General features: G+C 43.2%; 1 protein-coding gene across 1 annotated transcript; it reads left to right on the top strand.

The window, feature by feature from the left end:
• Positions 1 to 261: 261 nt before the first annotated feature.
• On the top strand, positions 262 to 16,740 carry RSAD2 (radical S-adenosyl methionine domain containing 2). Its single transcript, XM_004274908.4, has 6 exons — positions 262 to 657; positions 5,022 to 5,183; positions 6,755 to 6,984; positions 9,051 to 9,200; positions 12,155 to 12,187; positions 13,922 to 16,740. The coding sequence occupies exons 1-6, from the start codon at positions 309 to 311 to the stop codon at positions 14,084 to 14,086; spliced, it is 1,089 nt and encodes a 362-aa protein (XP_004274956.1). The 5' UTR covers positions 262 to 308; the 3' UTR covers positions 14,087 to 16,740.
• Positions 16,741 to 17,842: the final 1,102 nt, after the last annotated feature.

The following is a 17,842-nucleotide window of genomic DNA, read 5'->3' as shown; positions in this document are numbered from 1 at the left end:
GATGGAGATAGGGATGAGATAGCAACAACTTCTCCATCTGTATCCAGTTAGGAGGCTATTATTTATACCCCTATTATTTATAGACAGGGGGAAGCAGCGGGGCAGGGAAAGCAGATGTCAGTCTTAGCCTTGAGCCTTCAGTCTTGGCCCTGTTCCAACTTTCATTTTCATAAAGAGAGAAATCGAAACTTGTGCTCCGCTGAGAGTTAGTCAAGGAAGGTGTGTCCCTCCTCCCCGTGTGACAGGTTGCCGGGGCACATATAAAGTGAGCCTGCAGCTGCAGGGCGGCCTCAGGGAACCTGGCCACCATGTGGATGCTGGTACCCGTGTCATTCACTCTCAAGCTGCTGAGCGCCTTCGTGCAGCACCTGGGCTCCATGTGGAGCAGCCTGGGGACCCTGTTCCCCCGGCTCAGTACAGCATTCTGGCTGGCAGGGGGCCAGAAGAGCCAGCAGCAGCGGGGCAGGAGAAAACCAAGGAAGCCCAGCAGGGAAGACAAAGAGGACCGCGATCTGCCCATCACCCCCATCAGCGTAAATTATCACTTCACCCGCCAGTGCAATTACAAGTGTGGCTTCTGCTTCCACACGGCCAAAACGTCCTTCGTGCTGCCGCTGGCGGAGGCCAAGAGAGGCTTGCTGCTGCTGAAGGAAGCGGGTGAGTCCGGACCCAGTACGAGATCAGGGGCTCAGCTGGTACATGGCTGGCTGACAGGAGGGGGCTGGGAGCGCGCATGGACTGGACGGCTCCCCCAGAATCCTAGCGGTTCCCACAGCACAGGGAGGATGCCCTCCCTCCAGAGGATGTGGAGGTGAATTTGGGGATGGGTGTCTAGGCCTTCCCAGCCCGCAGAGTCGGCTGACCTGGGTGTAAGTGGAGCAAACCCATCCTCCTGACGCTGCTAAGCTAAGCGAGCCGCGCCTGCACCTGCAGGGTCCCGGTCCGCCCAGCCCGCGGAGCGAGGCAGGTCGGGAAGGTCGTGCTGCACTCTGAGTCGGCCCGAAGCACTTGGGGTTTCCCAGAAACAGTTAATGAGGAAGGTTGCAAACAAATACAAACACTTTGACTTAAGAAACGCAACAGCTGAATCTTTTATTTTGGATTATTTACCTGTTCTTACTACGACACTTTAGAGAAACTATTTACGACTCGAATAAGGCAATGACTTTGCTCTGGAGACTCACTCAGTGTCACCACGTCAGTAACTCGAAGGCATCTCAGAGAGACCCCAGCCTGTCCAGTTCTACGGTGACATCTTCCGCTCCAGATCTGTCCTCCTGTCTTCCCTAGAGCAAGTTCAGCCACATGGCCAACTTTTTTCTCAACTTGCTTACCTTTTTTTTTAGTAATTTATTTATTTAGTTTTGCTGTGTTACGTCTTCGTTTCTGTGCGAGGGCTTTCTCTAGTTGCGGCAAGCGGGGGCCACTCCTCATCGCGGTGCGTGGGCCTCTCACTATCGCGGCCTCTCTTGTTGCGGAGCACAGGCTCCAGACGCGCAGCCTCAGTAGTTGTGGCTCACAGGCCTAGTTGCTCCGTGGCACGTGGGATCCTCCCAGACCAGGGCTCGAACCCGTGTCCCCTGAATTAGCAGGCAGATTCTCAACCACTGTGCCACCAGGGAAGCCCCAACTTGCTTGCCTTTTTTACAGACATGTAACATACATTTGCACAGACCTGCACACACCCAGGTAAACAGCACACAGCTCTAGACAGAAAACAGCAGGGCACCCAAAGCGCACGCTCCCTTCAGCCCCTGCCCTTCCTGCCCAGGATAACCACTAGCTCTTACTCTAACACACACACTAGTTTTGCCGGATTTTGTGCTTGATATGGTGAGATCGTAGGCTTGCACTTTACTGGATCGACTCATTTTGCTTCCCATACGCCTGCCCAGTCATCCACAGCTCATCCAATGCCTGACCCACCTTGCCGTTCCCATTGGGGTCTGGTTCAGGGTCTCATTATTTCTCACCAGGACTGCTGCAATTCATCTCATTGTCTCTGGGTCCCCTCTGAAAGCACGTTATCTTACTAAAATATGTATTTTGATGGCTAACTCCCCCACTTAGCTCTCTTGCATGGCTTCCAAGCCCAAACTTGTCAGCACAGGCTTCAAGCTCAGTGTTGCCATCCTTCACCCCAATTCCTGAAGGGCCCCAAGCTGTGGACACATCATGTGACACAGTTCTCCCACAACACCTGCATCGTGGAGCCTGTGATCGCACTGTTCTCTCTTCCTGGAATGCTTGTCACCTCAGTCTCTGTTGGTGAACTTTCAAAGCTCCTTAGAATTATCCCTGGTCCTCGTCATGCAGAATGAATGCCCTCTCACCTTCCTTTGTGATCCCATGGCATTTGTTACAAATGCATGTATTATAGCATGTTTTATTTATTTTATTTTTTTACTTGAATGAAAGATTCTTTAAATCCTATAATGCTTCACAGTTTTCAAAAGTTTCACACACATGATTTCATATAATCCTAATTATAACCCTTTTTCTCCCTAGCCCTATCTTGCCCCTCCCCACTTCCCTCTCCCCACTGGTAACCACTAGTTTGTTCTCTATATCTGTGAGTTTGATTCTTTTTCGTTTTATTCACTAGTTTGTTGCGTTATTTTAGAGTCCACACATAGATGATGTTATACAATATCTGTCTGACTTATTTCTCTTAACCTAATGCCCTCCAAGTCCATCCATGTTGCTGCAAATGGCAAAATGTCATTATTTTTTATGGCTGAGTAGTGTTCCTTTGTGTATATATACCACATCTCCTTTATCCATTCGTCTATTGATGGACACTTTTAAAAAAATGTAAAAGCTTTTGCACAGCAAAGAAAACCATTGACAAAATGAAAAGACAACCTATTGAGTGGGAGAAGATATTTGCACATGATATGACCGATAGAGGGTTAATAGCCAACATACATAAATAGCTGAGACAACTGAACATCAGAAAACAAACAACCCAGTTAAAAAATGGGCAGAACTGAATAGAAATTTTCCAAAGAAGAAATGCAGATGGCCAACAGGCACTTGAAAAGATGCTCAACACCACTAATCATCCGGGAAATGCAAATCAAAACCACAATGAGGTATCACCTCACACCAGTCAGAATAGCCATCATCAAAAAGTCCACAAATAACAAATGCTGGAGAAGGTGTGGAGACAAGGGAACCCTCGTACACTGTTGGTGGGAATGTAAATTGGTACAGACACTGTGGAGAACAGTATGGAGGTTCCTTAAAAAACTAAAAATAGAATTACCATATGACCCAAAAATTTCACTTCTGGATATATATCAGAAAGAAGTAAAAACACTAATTTGAAGAGATACATGCACCCCAATGTTCATAGCAGCATTATTTACATTGCCAAGGTATGGAAGCAACCTAAGTGCCTACCGCAGCATATTTAAAATTGTGCTCTTGTGTTTTGTTTTTAATATCTGGGTCCCCAAAGAGTTTGAGTTCCAAGGTTGAAACCTAGCATTCTGCTTATCTTGCTGCCTAGCAAAGTATCTAGAAGGTAATAGGAATCTAATGAATGTTTTTGAATGGATGAATTAGTGCATGAATGAACAAATGAAGAGAGGTCTGGGGTTATGGAACAAAATTAGCCTCTTGATTCACACGGCCAGGATTTGAGCTCCTGTTCCAGCACTTAAACAATGTGTCAAGACATTTAACTTTCTGAATATCAGTTTAATATTCTTTAAAATACAGACAATATTGATAACTCATATATCAACCTTAAAAAGTTGTTACAAGGCACAAATAAATAAATGCTCATATGTTTTTTAATAGAGTATAAACTATTACAGTTATAATTAATACTTTTATATCATGACCTCTCAGTTTTAAGTAAATAAAACCAAAGTTAGTTAAAATGGTTAAGGTATAGTATGGGTGATGTGTCCTGTAAGTAAGATTTCTGGCAAATAGAGGAAAATCTATTTTGGTAGCTATTAAAATTTTAAATTTATTTTTAAATTTAAACAATAAAAGTACATTACATTTAAAATTACTGCTCTGGCTGCAGATGCTTCTACAATACATTATTTACTTCTTTGGCTTTTTTTTTTTTTTTTTTTTTTTTGGCTGAGTTGGGTCTTTGTTCCTGCGCGCGGGCTTTCTCTAGTTGCAGCGAGGGGGGCTACTCTTCATTGCGGTGCACAGGCTTCTCATTGCGGTGGCTTCTCTTGTTGTGGAGCACAGGCTCTAAGTGTGTGGGCTCAGTAGTTGTGGTGCACGGGCTCAGTTGCTCCGCGGTATCTGGGATCTTCCCAGACCAGGGCTCGAACCCTTGTCCCCTGGACTGACAGGTAGATTCTTAACCACTGCGTCACCAGGGAAGCCCACGTCTTTGGCTTTTGAACAGAGCGGACTGAATAGAACTCAAGCATTATGAGCATCAGCTATTGATCCGTGTGCCGTGACAGGATGGCTTGTAGGTTGGCACCACTGTGAATTAATTGCTCCTCGTCTAAGCTCTTAGCAACATCTCTACGTCCTGTTCATTCAGTTTTCTCATTCTTTCATCACCTCTAACCTAATCCTCAAACTCCTCACGGGCTACACCACTGGCCAATGCACTGTTTCACTTTCTCTAGTTATCTGTCCCTATTTAACCACACTTTTAGGGGATTGTATTTTTATTGGATAATAATGCTCACCATACAAGCCACCTCCTAGTATGTTAGCTTATAAATAGTGAGGTGTTATAATTTACCACTGCCCCATTGTGGAAACATCTGAGAGTAAAAGAGGGTGCTAGAAAAAACTAACTGATGAGATTTGGTCCTCCATAAACCGGGACTGTCCCGGGAAAGCTAGGATGGAGGGCGACCCTGCACACTTAGAAAGATCAAAGGCTTTGGAGCTTGGGCGTACGTCCTAGTGCCACTTTTCTCTCATCTCATTCTATTACACTGAGAATATACTACTTTTGCCATTAAAATAATAATGGATGTTGGTGAAGTGGAAAACTAGAAGGAAAAGCCGTGCTCTGTCTCTCCCAGGTATGGAAAAGATCAACTTCTCCGGTGGAGAGCCATTCCTCCACGACCGGGGCAGATACCTTGGCCAGCTGGTGAAGTTCTGCAAACAGGAGCTGCAACTGCCCAGCGTGAGCATAGTGAGCAACGGGAGCCTGATCCGGGAGAGGTGGTTCCAGAGCTACGGTGAGAGCCTCACGTGGCACGGGACGGCCGCCTCTGTCACGGTCTGTTGCTCTATTTCCCTCCATCCCGGGCTTTTGGCCAGGCCTGCTGGGAGTCCAAAGGGAGGAAGAAACAAGTGGGCTTACTCTAATCTCTTTTCAGGCTGGTAGGGCTCTAAGTCAACAAGTATGGAAAGGCAGATAGCAGAACAGACGAGCCCCAGAACTCTTCTGTCCATTATCAGCGTAGCTAGTTTTAGCTGAGCCGCTAGTGGGGAGAATGAACGCAGTGTGCAGTTTTGCAAGCCCTGACCTTATCGTTTGCTATTCATGTTTAATTTTTAAAGTATTTTCGGAAATAACTCTATTTTAGTAGTCTCGTGTACAAAGTAAGTGATTAGACTAGAACAGTCGTTCTCACCTTTGGCTGCATATTTGGCTACTGAGGAACTTTATAAAATATCTGTACTGGGACTGGACTCCAGACTAATTATATCAGAGCCTCGTGGTATGTGGACAGGCCAAGTTGAGGTGCTCCGAGGGATTCCACTATACGACCCAGGGTTACGAACCCCTGGTCCTAAGACGGAGAAGCTAAGTTTTACATAGATGTTAATATTCAGAGAGCAGTACCTGGAATTTAGGAGGCACTTGAAAAATGTTAGCTATTATTACTACTATCATTTTGGGAAACAGTTCTAAGTGAACTCTTAGAGTGTGCTTTGCTTTGTGTAAGTTGTTTGAGCCTTGAAATCATCCAAAGGGTAGTTGCACTTGTGATCTGTTGAGGACACTCACAGGAGATCTCTGATAAAATCCTCCTTCCAAGATGATGAAGAACTGGATGTGGATCTGGGTGTGGATGTGGGTAGAACAGCCCACCTGAGGAAGGTTAACAGGAAAACCACAGGACAATGAGTCAACATCAAAATGACCATGAAGGGAGTCACTCAGTGAAAGAGGGGGTTCAGAAGTTCAAAAGTAAGCTTTGGGAACCAGATTCAGAGCAATAAGACAGGGTTAGGGAGCTGTGTGATCAGAGAAGAACTGGTTGGGTTTGCTGTCTGTGTCCCCAGGGCAGCGTGCTCTCTCCAGGATGGGCTCTACATGCTGTCAATATGGTGTAAAGAGTAGGGACCAGGAGGGTTGCTGCACCTTTGGGTCAAAAGCTCAAATGTTGTACGGGAGAGGTGGTGCCAATTAGTGAATTCGGAAGTGCCTAAGAAAAAGGATCATTAGAGGTAGGGAGACAAAAAGAAAGTGTAAGGATTATTAATAGTGGACACGTGGACAGTCATTTATGAACTTCCGTTGGTCCTATATGGGAGTTCAAGGTTAGTGCTGCTATATGCTCAAATTATTAAAGATACACCATAAATCTACATTCTGTGTTAAATCTATCCCCCCAAAATAGTTGCAAACAGTTTGAAATATTTTTAGATGTCTGGAGGAACAAACACAACGTTTATGTCTACCTATCTACCTACCTATGTCTACCTATGGTCCATAAGACTCCAATTCTCCACCTCTGGCTTAAAGGCCTATGTCTGCATCCTTGGATGGAAAAGCCTAATGGTGACGGTTTTCCCTCAGGGGAATATTTGGACATTCTCGCCATCTCCTGCGACAGCTTTGACGAGCAGGTCAATGTCCTTATTGGCCGTGGTCAAGGAAACAAGAACCACGTGGAAAATCTCCAAAAATTGAGGATGTGGTGCAAAGATTACAAAGTGGCCTTCAAGATAAATTCTGTCATCAATCGATACAATGTGGACGAGGACATGACAGAACAGATTAAAGCCCTGAACCCCATCCGCTGGAAGGTACGTACTGAGTCGCTTTTGCTAGTTGTAATTAAGAGAACGGTCAGGAGAGACTTGCTTCGGCAAAACCCGAAATGATAAGGATACAGAGAACTATGGACTCAGAGAGGCAGTTGGGAAAGCAGGCCCTTGGTCCTTCTTTCAGCTCTGCTAAACGTTAACTACTTACATTCTCTTTGCCTCAATTTCCCCCTTATAACTGATTTCCTTCTGGGAAATTGTGAAAGTAAATATAAAAGAATATGAGAAGTGCTTGGAGATAATCTGAAGAATATGTTCATAGGAAGTCTAACTCGTATGTGTTTATTAAAATAATAAGACTGATTTGTCTTAAAAACTCTTGGCCTATTTATAAATGGGTATGTGTTCTTCATAAATTCTGTTAGTTCATTTTTCATAGCATTATTAGAAGCTTTTGGGAGAAAGGCCATCCCCAAGTGGTAGCAAAATTCATTCCCAAGATTCATTCACCCAGATGTGTGCTTTAGGACTTAGCCCCACTATCAGCTACTAAAAAGTCTAAGGTTCAAATACTCGTAAGCCAGTTCACAGTGACTTACAGCACCCACCATGCACAGATGCTTACAAAGAATTATAAACTGAAGGTTTCTGCCCCTGGCTGTTCTTCAGAATGAACTCAGGGAACTGTTTCAAATCAGCTTCTTGGGCCTCATCCTATACCCACTATCCTGAAACAGATTAGCAGGAGGGTTTGTATGAATATGTATTCTTAACAAGCTGCCCCGATGATTGCTATGCAGGTATCCAAAGTCTGTGCCTGAACCCCAGACTAATGCAACTAAAGATAAGATGTAGAATTCAATTCTAGCAAGTAAAAGAGTTAAAGAAAACTCTTGTAATATAAAGCTATGTGTGCTGGGATAATGTGGCAGGGTAAAACAGGCAAGCTTTATTTCTCCCAAAGAGCCAGGAAGACTGCGTGTAGGAGGAGGTATTTGGCTCCTGCTTGGACAGAGGGATAGAATTTCCACAGGTAGAGAAGACCTAGGGAAGGAATTCCTGTCTAGACACCAAGAAAACCTTTCCTATCAAAGCTGCCTGGGATGTGCTGTTAATCCCACGTTAGCATTCAGAGAAGGGTTGTGGAGATGGGAAAGGGATTAATGTATTATTTTCCTGAGGTTATCCTGTAACATGTGGAAATGGGTTATGGGAAACAAGAAATGTTTCTTACTTTAAGAAGTTTTAATTTGTATGTTGACCTTGATGTTTGGTTATATATGTGAGTAAGCTGGAATATCAGCCACTCTCCCAGGTCCAGGAGGAACTGAAAACAGCTACAGAAACAGGGGTGATGGGAGGACCCCAGGCTATGACCCACTGTGTGGAGGCGTCAGAGGAGAGCCAGAGGGCTAAGCTCCAAGCTCTTAGATTTCCCTTCTAGAGCCCCCTGCCAGTCATCACTCATGTACTTTACTTATATATTATAAATACATATTATATATATATTTTCTCATAGCTTTGGTTTGCTCATGGCTCCTTGTCACTTCTTCTCTCTCTCTTTTCTCCAATCTTTCGACCCCTACTCTGGCTTCCACTTGCCTGATTCACTCCAGAATTGCCTTTTCAAAATTCTGACTTTTTTGGAGGGAGAGGATTAGCTGCTGTCCATTTAGAAAACAGTTTTTGCATCAGATCACTGAGGTCTGCAGGATGCAAATTGATGTAAACCTGGATCAGGTGTCAACTGTTATGCAATTGCTCACGTGGTTCAGAACCTGGTCCTCCAGGCAGCCTCCTCCGCGGGAGGCCCTGGGCTTGCAGGCAACCATTATTTTGTAGTCTGAAAATATTAGGTTATAAGACTAGATCAAATGTAATCTAGACCAGTTTTTAAAAATTTATATTTTGGGAATGTTTGGGCTTCTAGTACCATATCCCTAAATTTCAGGGCATGTTCTCATTTCCCCAGAGCAGTGTCTTTCTAGAATGTTCCCTAGTTGGAGGAGTCTTCTTTGCTCAGGAGAGGTTCAGGGAGAAATGAGATTTGGGGCAAAAAGAGATGGAAAGCTCTTCACAAAGCCAACACCACACTTGTGTTTCAGGTCTTCCAATGCCTCATAATTGAAGGTGAGAATTCTGGAGAAGACGCTCTGAGAGAAGCAGAACCGTTCGTGATAAGTGATGAAGAGTTTGAAGCGTTCTTGGACCGCCACAAAGACGTGCCCTGCCTGGTGCCCGAGTCTAACCAGAAGGTTGTATGAAGCAAATGTTGTTTTGTTCCCCATCACACATTTAGCTCCAAACAGGATAGCGTCTCCACCAAGGGCTGCACACACTGTGGCTTTGGAGGGTTTGCGTGGAGAGATGGGAGTAGTCTCAGGGCTGAGGTGGAAGTTTCACTAGATCTTTAGGTTTCCAATGTGAAAAATTGGATCCATCCTATCAGTCCAAATGTATGTATCATGTAATTTCAACAGTGTCAGCCAAAGCACGTCTACAGTTTGGAGCTTCCAGGTGTTATCAGAGACAGAGTAAATAATCAGTGTGTTCTCAGAAGCTAAAGAGAAAAAAGAACTTATTCAAAGCTACATTACTGCAGTGTTAGGGACAGAAGTAAAAAATTGAAAGTAGCCTGATATTCAACTTACAGAGAACAGGTAAGCTCATGTTCCCTGTATGGAATGTTATACTGACTATATAACCTATTTCAAAGAATATTAGGGAACAAGGATAAATTTACATGATATGATATTAGGTACAAATGAAGAACTATAGGCAAAATTCATTTGACCTTTAATCCTAATGTGCAGAAAAGGTGTGTATGTACACATCCCATGGTCATCTTGGGATAATGGGATTATCAGTCATTTTTGTTTACCTTGATAACTGTTTGGACTTTAAATTTTTCTAAAATAGGTAGTTTTATTATTTTTAAAGTATTTAAAAATCAAAAGCTTTCCCCATCTTCCGCCAAAGAATCTCTCCCTCATATGCTTACATCATATTAGAAATTTGAGAACAAGGATTCATTCCTTATACTTCAGAGTAATGTTGACCAGAGTACGAATAAGAAAATTCCTGAATGGGGTCAGAGCAGCTTTTGAAAAGAAGCCAGAGAACAGAGGAGAATACTCATATCTCTACACTATTTTATTTGACTTTTTAAAATTTGTCTTAATTACACAGGTAATGTGAGATCAAAGAAAATATGTCATAAATTACTGCTTTTTGAGCACTTCACAGAGGCTTCATGAGCCAGAAATATTACCCCCAGTTTAGAAACTCTGAGGCTGGGTCATAGGGTTAACTGACCTCACCTACATGACAGAAAGGGTTAGCTGACCTCACTCATGTCAGAGGTAAAGTGAGCTGATCTCACCTACATGAGAGGCGTGGTTAGCTGACCTCATCTGTGTCAGAGGTACAGTGAACTGACCTCATCTATGTCAGGTATATTAACTGACATCATCTGTGTCAGAGGTGAAGTTAGCTGACCTCGCCTGTGACAGAGGTAGAGTTAGCTGACCTAACCCATGTCAGAGGCAGAGTTCACTCACCTCCCTTAGAGCCCAGCAAGGGACAAACTGGGGTTTGGACAACTCCAGAGCCTGAGAAGCCTACTAGTCAGTTCATTTCAAACTTCATTGTACAGACCCCCGCCCCCCCCAGGCAGGGTCTTGCTAAAATGCAGGTTTAGAGTCCGCAGGGTTGGGGAAGTTCTTGAGAGGAGGTGACCACTGTTTGACCCAGAGCTGGACTGGGGCAAGTGGAGGCTCCTGACCCCTCCTCTGTCTTCAGGACGTGCACTCCCACGGTGAGACCATCTGGATGGCACATGTGACTGAACCCAGCTCAGGCTTCTCTATAAACTTTTAAGACGAGCAGAGGGTGCTGAGGTCTTCTTGTCTTGCAGGTCACCCAAGACAGGCTTTGTGTGTCGGTTCCCTTGCTTTGGTGAGGTCAGTTCACTTCACCTCTGACATAGGAGAAGTCAGCGAACCCTGCCTCTCATGTAGGTGAGGTCAGCTAACTATACCTGACAGAGGTGAGGTCAGTTAACTATATCTCTGACATAGGTGAGCTCAGCTAACTTTACCTCCAATGTAGGTGAGGTCAGCTAACCATGCCTCTTATGTAGATGAGGTCGGTGAACTCTGCCTCTGACATAGATGGGGTCAGCTCACTTTACCTCTGACGTGGGTAAGGTTTCACCCAGGGAACTCCCAAGTTTGCAAACCAGCAAGCAGGTCTGAGGTGGACCCACGATTCAGCATTTTAACCAGCTCCCAGGTGATGCTGATGCCTGGCCCACCTCCAGACATTCAGGAACAAGGTCCCGAACTGGCCATGCAAAGGAGGAATTGGCAAACTACAGCCCGTGGGACAAACCCAGAATGCAAGCCAAGAACGGTTGGAAAAAAAATCAGAACAAGAATGACATCTGTGACTCATGAAAAGTATACGAAATGCAAGTTCAAGGTCGATAAGGAAGGTTTCAGTGGAACACAGCCATGCTTCCTCTCTAAGCATTGTCTACAGTGGCTTTCAGTTGCCACAGAGACCACATGGTCTATGAGGCTGAAAATATTTACTCTCTGGCCCTTTACAGAAAAACGTTTGCAGACTCCTACCTATATGGGGTACATATAGAGGGTATACCTTCCTATGAGAGTGTAGGCACACTCTCTATATACCTATAGAAGGCATAACTAGTTACAAGTAATGTAAGTAATATTAAAATCCTCAGATAAGCTCCCAGGTAATAGCATTAAAGGGATTCTGCTTTATTCACTGAAAAGGGGGTCCATCAGAGGCATGGCAGACACAGGGAATATTGAACAATGAAGGACAGGGTTCCCCAGAGCTAGAGGAAATGGGGAAATTAGCCTGGAGGTTTCACTGTCAGAGGAGCTTTCAGAGTGGCATGTGACCCTTCCAGCATGGGGCAGAAGCCAGCCTGCTAGAATCTGCTAGAATCCGAATGGACACAAACAGATGGCTCGGAGATGAGTGTTAGGTGGGTATGGGGCACTGGCAGATGGCTCACCTTGTAAGGGACGCATCTAAAGACACTCAAGAGATGTAAGAAATGTGGCCTCCAGAAATAATAAAGCACAAACACACAAACGCGGTAAGACAGGCAGTTGAGCATACATACTGAAAAATATGCTCGAGACTAAATTGGTGTGTGATTTCTGCTTTGCAGATGAGAGATTCCTACCTTATTCTGGATGAATATGTGAGTATGTCTAATGCATTATAAAATGATCCCTTAACAATTCATTAAGCGGCAAGGTCAGGGTTGAGTTATAATCAGCATAACCATTTAGTCTATATTCATTCTTTCTGGCCAGCATTTCATGTTTTTATTGTCACCGACTAACATTAATATTATAGAGCCCTTACTTCGCTGTGTCCATCTCTGAGCTAAGGGGTTGGGCAGGCAATGGCTTGAATCTGGTCCCAGTGTTTGCACACACCCGCACTCGATGGTCTTTTCCCTATGGCTATGGATCCACGGGTGTCGCACGGAGCTGACATCACACAAAGCAGTGTCCTTTGTTACGCCATCTTCAGCTGGGTTCTCTGGCCAAGGGACACCCAGGGATCTTTGCAGGAAGGACATGTCACCCTTGACGTTATTGCCTTTAATACCTCAGATGCTGCCAGCTTGTCCTCTGACAGATAGCTCTTGGCTTTGGAGAGAAGAGGTTACAGTTCCTCTCCAAAAGCCACTGGTACCTTCCTACCCCACTGCCTTCCAAAGGAAGAGATATGCCATCATTCTCCAAACTGAAAAACAAATCACTTCTCCCTTTCCTTGTGTCTTTTTCTTTTCTTTTTCTGTCCCAATTCATAAACTTTTGCCAATATTTCTAGCACTGGACAAATAATTCCATTCAAAGATCTGTTTTTAAGAAATGAGCTCCAACGAGAACCATGGCTTTTCTATATTTAAGCTGAATTTGGTGTTTCGAGAAATGCTTACTGTGACTTTTGATATTTTATTATTTTCAAGTTAAATAGTGATGATTCACAGTCATTCATTTGTTGTCAATATGTGCTTTCTTTAAGGAGCAGAGGGGAAAAGGTGGTAACACAAATGTTCAGTTAATGGGTTCAAGGTAGAGAGGAAAAGTCAAACAGAATTTATTTTTGGAGTACCATGACTAGCTGGGGATTGTTTTTTTTTTGGCTGGGGATTTTGACCAATGTTCCTCCACAAACTCTCTGGTTTCTGTACAGTTGGAATAAATAGAGTAGGAGCAAAATTTACTTTTGGCAATCTAAGAACATTTTGATTCAACAAGTGTTACTACAAAATGCTGTGTGCCATGGTAGGTCACAGAGGTGTGAAGATCTGGTTCCTGTCTGTAAGATGCTTAATCTAGGATAAAAACCAAGACCCTTAGCAGGGCATGTGCTACTCTTCTTGATGTGGGACCTGCCCGCCTCTGTATCACCTTTCTTACCATGCTATCTCCCTTTCGTAAAAGAAGCTTTTACACTTTTTTTTTATTTACACTTTTTTTTTTTTTTTAAATTCCTGCACACACAGTTTTCACTCCAGGAATATCATCTACCTGAAATTTCCCAAACTCACAGTACTGTTTCACGCTTCTGGGCTTTTACGATATTGTTCTCTCTAGTTTACAATTTCAAAACATAACTTAGATGGCAGCACTTTTTGGAAACCTTTCCTGATTACCCCGCCCCCCAGTGGAGGGACAGGCATGTGTATATAATTCTGTTTATCGTGCCCTTACCTGGTCTCAGGTGTTCACGTGGGTGATGGGAGCTGGTTGAGTACAGAGATGATGTCCCCAGAGTTCAACGTCCCCAGTGAAGCATCTGGTTCACAGCTCTCCACAAACATCTGTTGAAATGATTGGAACATCAGAAGTCATTTTGAGTTGATCCCCCAAATTGAGTTTTACAGGAAATATCCCAATTTCTATCATGAATTTCCTAGATGCGCTTCGTGAACTGCAGAAACGGGCGGAAGGATCCTTCCACGTCCATCCTGGATGTTGGCGTAGAAGAAGCTATAAAATTCAGCGGCTTTGATGAAAAGATGTTTCTCAAGCGAGGAGGGAAATACGTATGGAGCAAGGCGGACCTGAAGCTGGACTGGTAAAGCTGAAGGCTGAACAACCTTCAGCCCATCTGTGGGGACCGCCCTGGCACTCAGCGCGTGGCTGCCCTGCTTCCCGTAGGCACTGCCAGCGGCCCCAAATTCGATTTTCAGTCGTACGTGGAATCTGATTGCCTGTGGTAACTGAACAGATAAATAACTGGGAAAATTGAAATCCTTAGAACATGCAAGACCATTAACTTTAGTTAATTAGCTTATTATGGATTTAATTTTTGAGTAGTATTTACTGACTCCTGTATTTCCATTTTGAAGTTATTTTTCTAGTCCTTTCATTTGATAGTTATTTTCCCATATGGAAAAATTACAAATTATCTCCCCCGATTATTTCTGCTTGCGGTGAGGCTCTTTCCTTTTCGGCCTTTATATCACTGCAATCTTGGACTTTTTACCCAGAAGTTTAGAAATAGTCCATACATGTTTCCAAGAATAAGAAATGCTCATCTTACCAAGCTTTGATAAGTACCTACCCCGGGGCTCTGCATGGCCCTGACCCACGCCGACTATTCCAGGAATGTGAGTGATCTCTGCTGCTCCCCTTTCTCTTCCAAGATTCTTAACAAAACCAAGGTGTGCTTTAAATTTAGTGAGGAAGTTGACATGGGGTCAGGGCTTGGGTTGCTGTGTGAATCTGCTGAGTCTGTCAGGCAACAGCATATGAGTTTACTTGCTTGGTCGTCCCCGTGTCCCTGAAAAGCGACGTTCCTGGACTGGCATGAACTCATCTGCAAAAGCAGCAGGCAAAGGTGGAGCAAAGGGTGTGGCGAAGAGTGTAGGATGAACCAGAATTTTCTGTAAATGAAGCTGTGGCACAATATAATATTTCCCATTTAACTCTGAATCACTTGGAATAAGAATGTAATCTAGGTCAATATAAGATCCAGAGCCTTCCTTTGCTAGGCTAAGAAAGAGCTTGAGGGAAAATGTCACTGAATTGGGACAAGAAAAAAAAAATTCTCCTCTTGGAAATACCACATTCAGTTTGTTCATGCAACCTAGACAATATACCATTTCCTGGGAAATAATAAGTTCCTATCACTGTTTTACAAAAGCAAAATCATGGACAATTTTTTGCTCAAAGAACTCTTGTAATCCAGCTGCAGTTCCAGAGTTGGCCACTAGGTGGCATTTAAATGTTGCCTGATTCTGCTATGCAGCCATGCAGAAATTCCGCTTCAGAATCTTTTTTCAACACTTTTTGAAAGTGGTTTATGTGATTTTTTTTTTCCCAGAAAAGATATTCCTACTTCAAATTTTAAATCACTGTAATTCAACTGAAATATGTTTGTGTGTCTTCTGTGATAGAATTGTTGTCATGTATTTTCCATTTTATTTTATGTTTTTAAGAAAAAAAAAAGAATTAGAAAGTTTTTTTCCTCTGTGGGTCTTGATAGTATCTAAACCATGACGACCTTAATATAATCAGATAACCATAAAACAGGTTTTTTGTTTCTTACTTAACATGAGTTTACTTTGCTGACCATTACATTATTCCACAGAGAAAGGGCACATATGTGAAAGCACAGAAGACATTGTGTGGTATCCAGTAGATGCTCAATTATTATAATCTGAAACAAAATCTGAATCTGAAGCCCAAATCCTCTGAGTTGAAGTGAATTTCTCTCGAGTTGAGGGAAACTGCATTTCTCTTTCCCCAAAGGGAAGTATAAAACAAAACACTACACTTGAGAAAAAAAAAAAAAAACAAAACATATATATATAAAGAGAAAAAAACAAAAAAATAAAATACAAAAATGAACAAAAATCAGAAAAAAAGAAAAACAAATAAGCTATTTTAAATGCACTTTCCAGCTGTTTTTACACCACAACCCCCTTTCTTATGCACTGAGAGAATTTTCAAAGCCTTCATGTTTAAAATATTCAAATGTTCATTTTTCTTAAGTGGGAGAAGTCAGGACATTTATCATTAGAGTAAAATTCAAGTTTGGATTATATAACATTTTGCTTTATAGTTTCAGTTTTTAAATATGTGTATTAGCTTTGTGAGACATATTCCTTTTTATTAGGAAAATAAAAGGTAATTTAAGTGAGGTGTCTCAATTTAAGTGTTAAAGGCAAGTATTCTGTGGTGCTTTCAATTATTGCTTAGTTTGGCTTGTGATACTATGAATGGAATTTTGTCTTAAGAAACCTAGAAAGATCAGACATTAGTAGCAGCGTACTGGTTTAGAAAGGATGAACCATCTCTGTTATTTAGTGATAAATGCTATGAAAGTTGCCTGTTTAAGTTTGAAGATGAATGAGATCATTTGGCTGAATCATCTGAAATGTCAGCTCTTATTCTATGACAATCTGGAGTTGGGAGTCTAACTGTTGGATCAGTAACGAGAATCATGATACTAAAACAGGCGGACAAATTCTCAATGAGGCTCCATCAGGCAATAATTCATCCCGTAGGCTGCTCTTCTGTTGAAAGGACTGTTTCATTCACTGCGATTCGTTGAAGACTAATCATGCAATAAGATTTTAAGGTTTTTTCTTGAGTATATTTAGGACATTCTTAATTTTAGAGAAATATATGTAAATATGTATATTTTTTCTCCATATATGATGCTCTTGACTACTGGTCTGTTGTATTGTAAGATGTTATAATACATTAAAGTATTTTTTGTACATTACCTTCACTTTCAGTGGGTCAATGTAATGAAGTCTCTCCTTGGTGTGTGTTTTAAAGTAATTACATGCTTTTACAAACCACCCTCGCTAAAGGCAAGCTTCTTGATAAGCAAGAAGCTTATCAATAATTAATAAGCACATCTCAACCAACCCACTGGGCAACAAGATGGAGCAGAGGTGAGCCCCTGGGGAAAAAACTCCTTGTGTTCTAAAATAAAAGCCAGCCTCTTGGGGGCCCAGTGTCCAAAACTTGATCCCTTCTGAAGGAATGAATTCCTGCAGACAGGCAGCAGGAATAGTACCAGCCCAGGGTACGAGTGGTCGTAGAACCACCATTCTGAGTGTGACCTGGTCAGCAGTCCAAAGGGCAGGCGTCTGGCACCCTGGAGTCCAAGGATGTGCAGAGCTCCCCCCGAACACCCAGTTCCAAGCGGTCTATTCAGTCACCTCAGATGCATCGGGCCGGCCCTGCCACTGCTTCCCCTGTCAGCCTGTTTCTCCCTCCCACCTGCTTCCTGGCTGTGGGAGCTAAGAGTTTCACATCCCTAGCTCCAATGCCCACCTCACATCCTCCAGACGCAGACTCGTCCTCCTCGGACATGCGGCATTTCCCAGACATGTACTTGCACTTGATCTCTGGTTAAAAGCACTCACTTCTTCAAGAAGGATATGGCCTCACTACCTTTTCCCATCCTGGATACAGGCCAACACTGGGCTCCAGCCCCCAGGACAGAGGTCAAATCCAGGGGCTTGAAGACAGTGAAAGAGACTCAAGGGGCAGCCAAGGTCCTCTGTCATCGTGGCTGGGACACAGACAGCCACATCTGGGGTACACAACCCAGTGTCAAGCCACTGCTGGCATATGTCGTACCAGTCAGGGGAAAAGGATGGGAAATTATGCAGAAAACCCACATAGCAATTTCAACTCAGATGCCATTGAGCTGGGTTTGAAAGACCAGAAAGACTTTAACCACATTTTCCCCCCCATGATTCTAAAAAGAATATGCATTTGGAGAATATCTGAAAAACAAAGTAAAGCAAAATGAAGAAAATAAAAATTACCCATAATTGTATCACCCAGAGGCAACTGCTAATTAATTTCAT

This window comes from Orcinus orca, chromosome 13 (genome assembly GCF_937001465.1).
Source record: "Orcinus orca chromosome 13, mOrcOrc1.1, whole genome shotgun sequence".
Taxonomy (NCBI): domain Eukaryota; kingdom Metazoa; phylum Chordata; class Mammalia; order Artiodactyla; family Delphinidae; genus Orcinus; species Orcinus orca.
The sequence above is the reverse complement of the archived record's forward strand: the minus strand, read 5'-3'. Positions and strand labels throughout refer to the sequence as shown.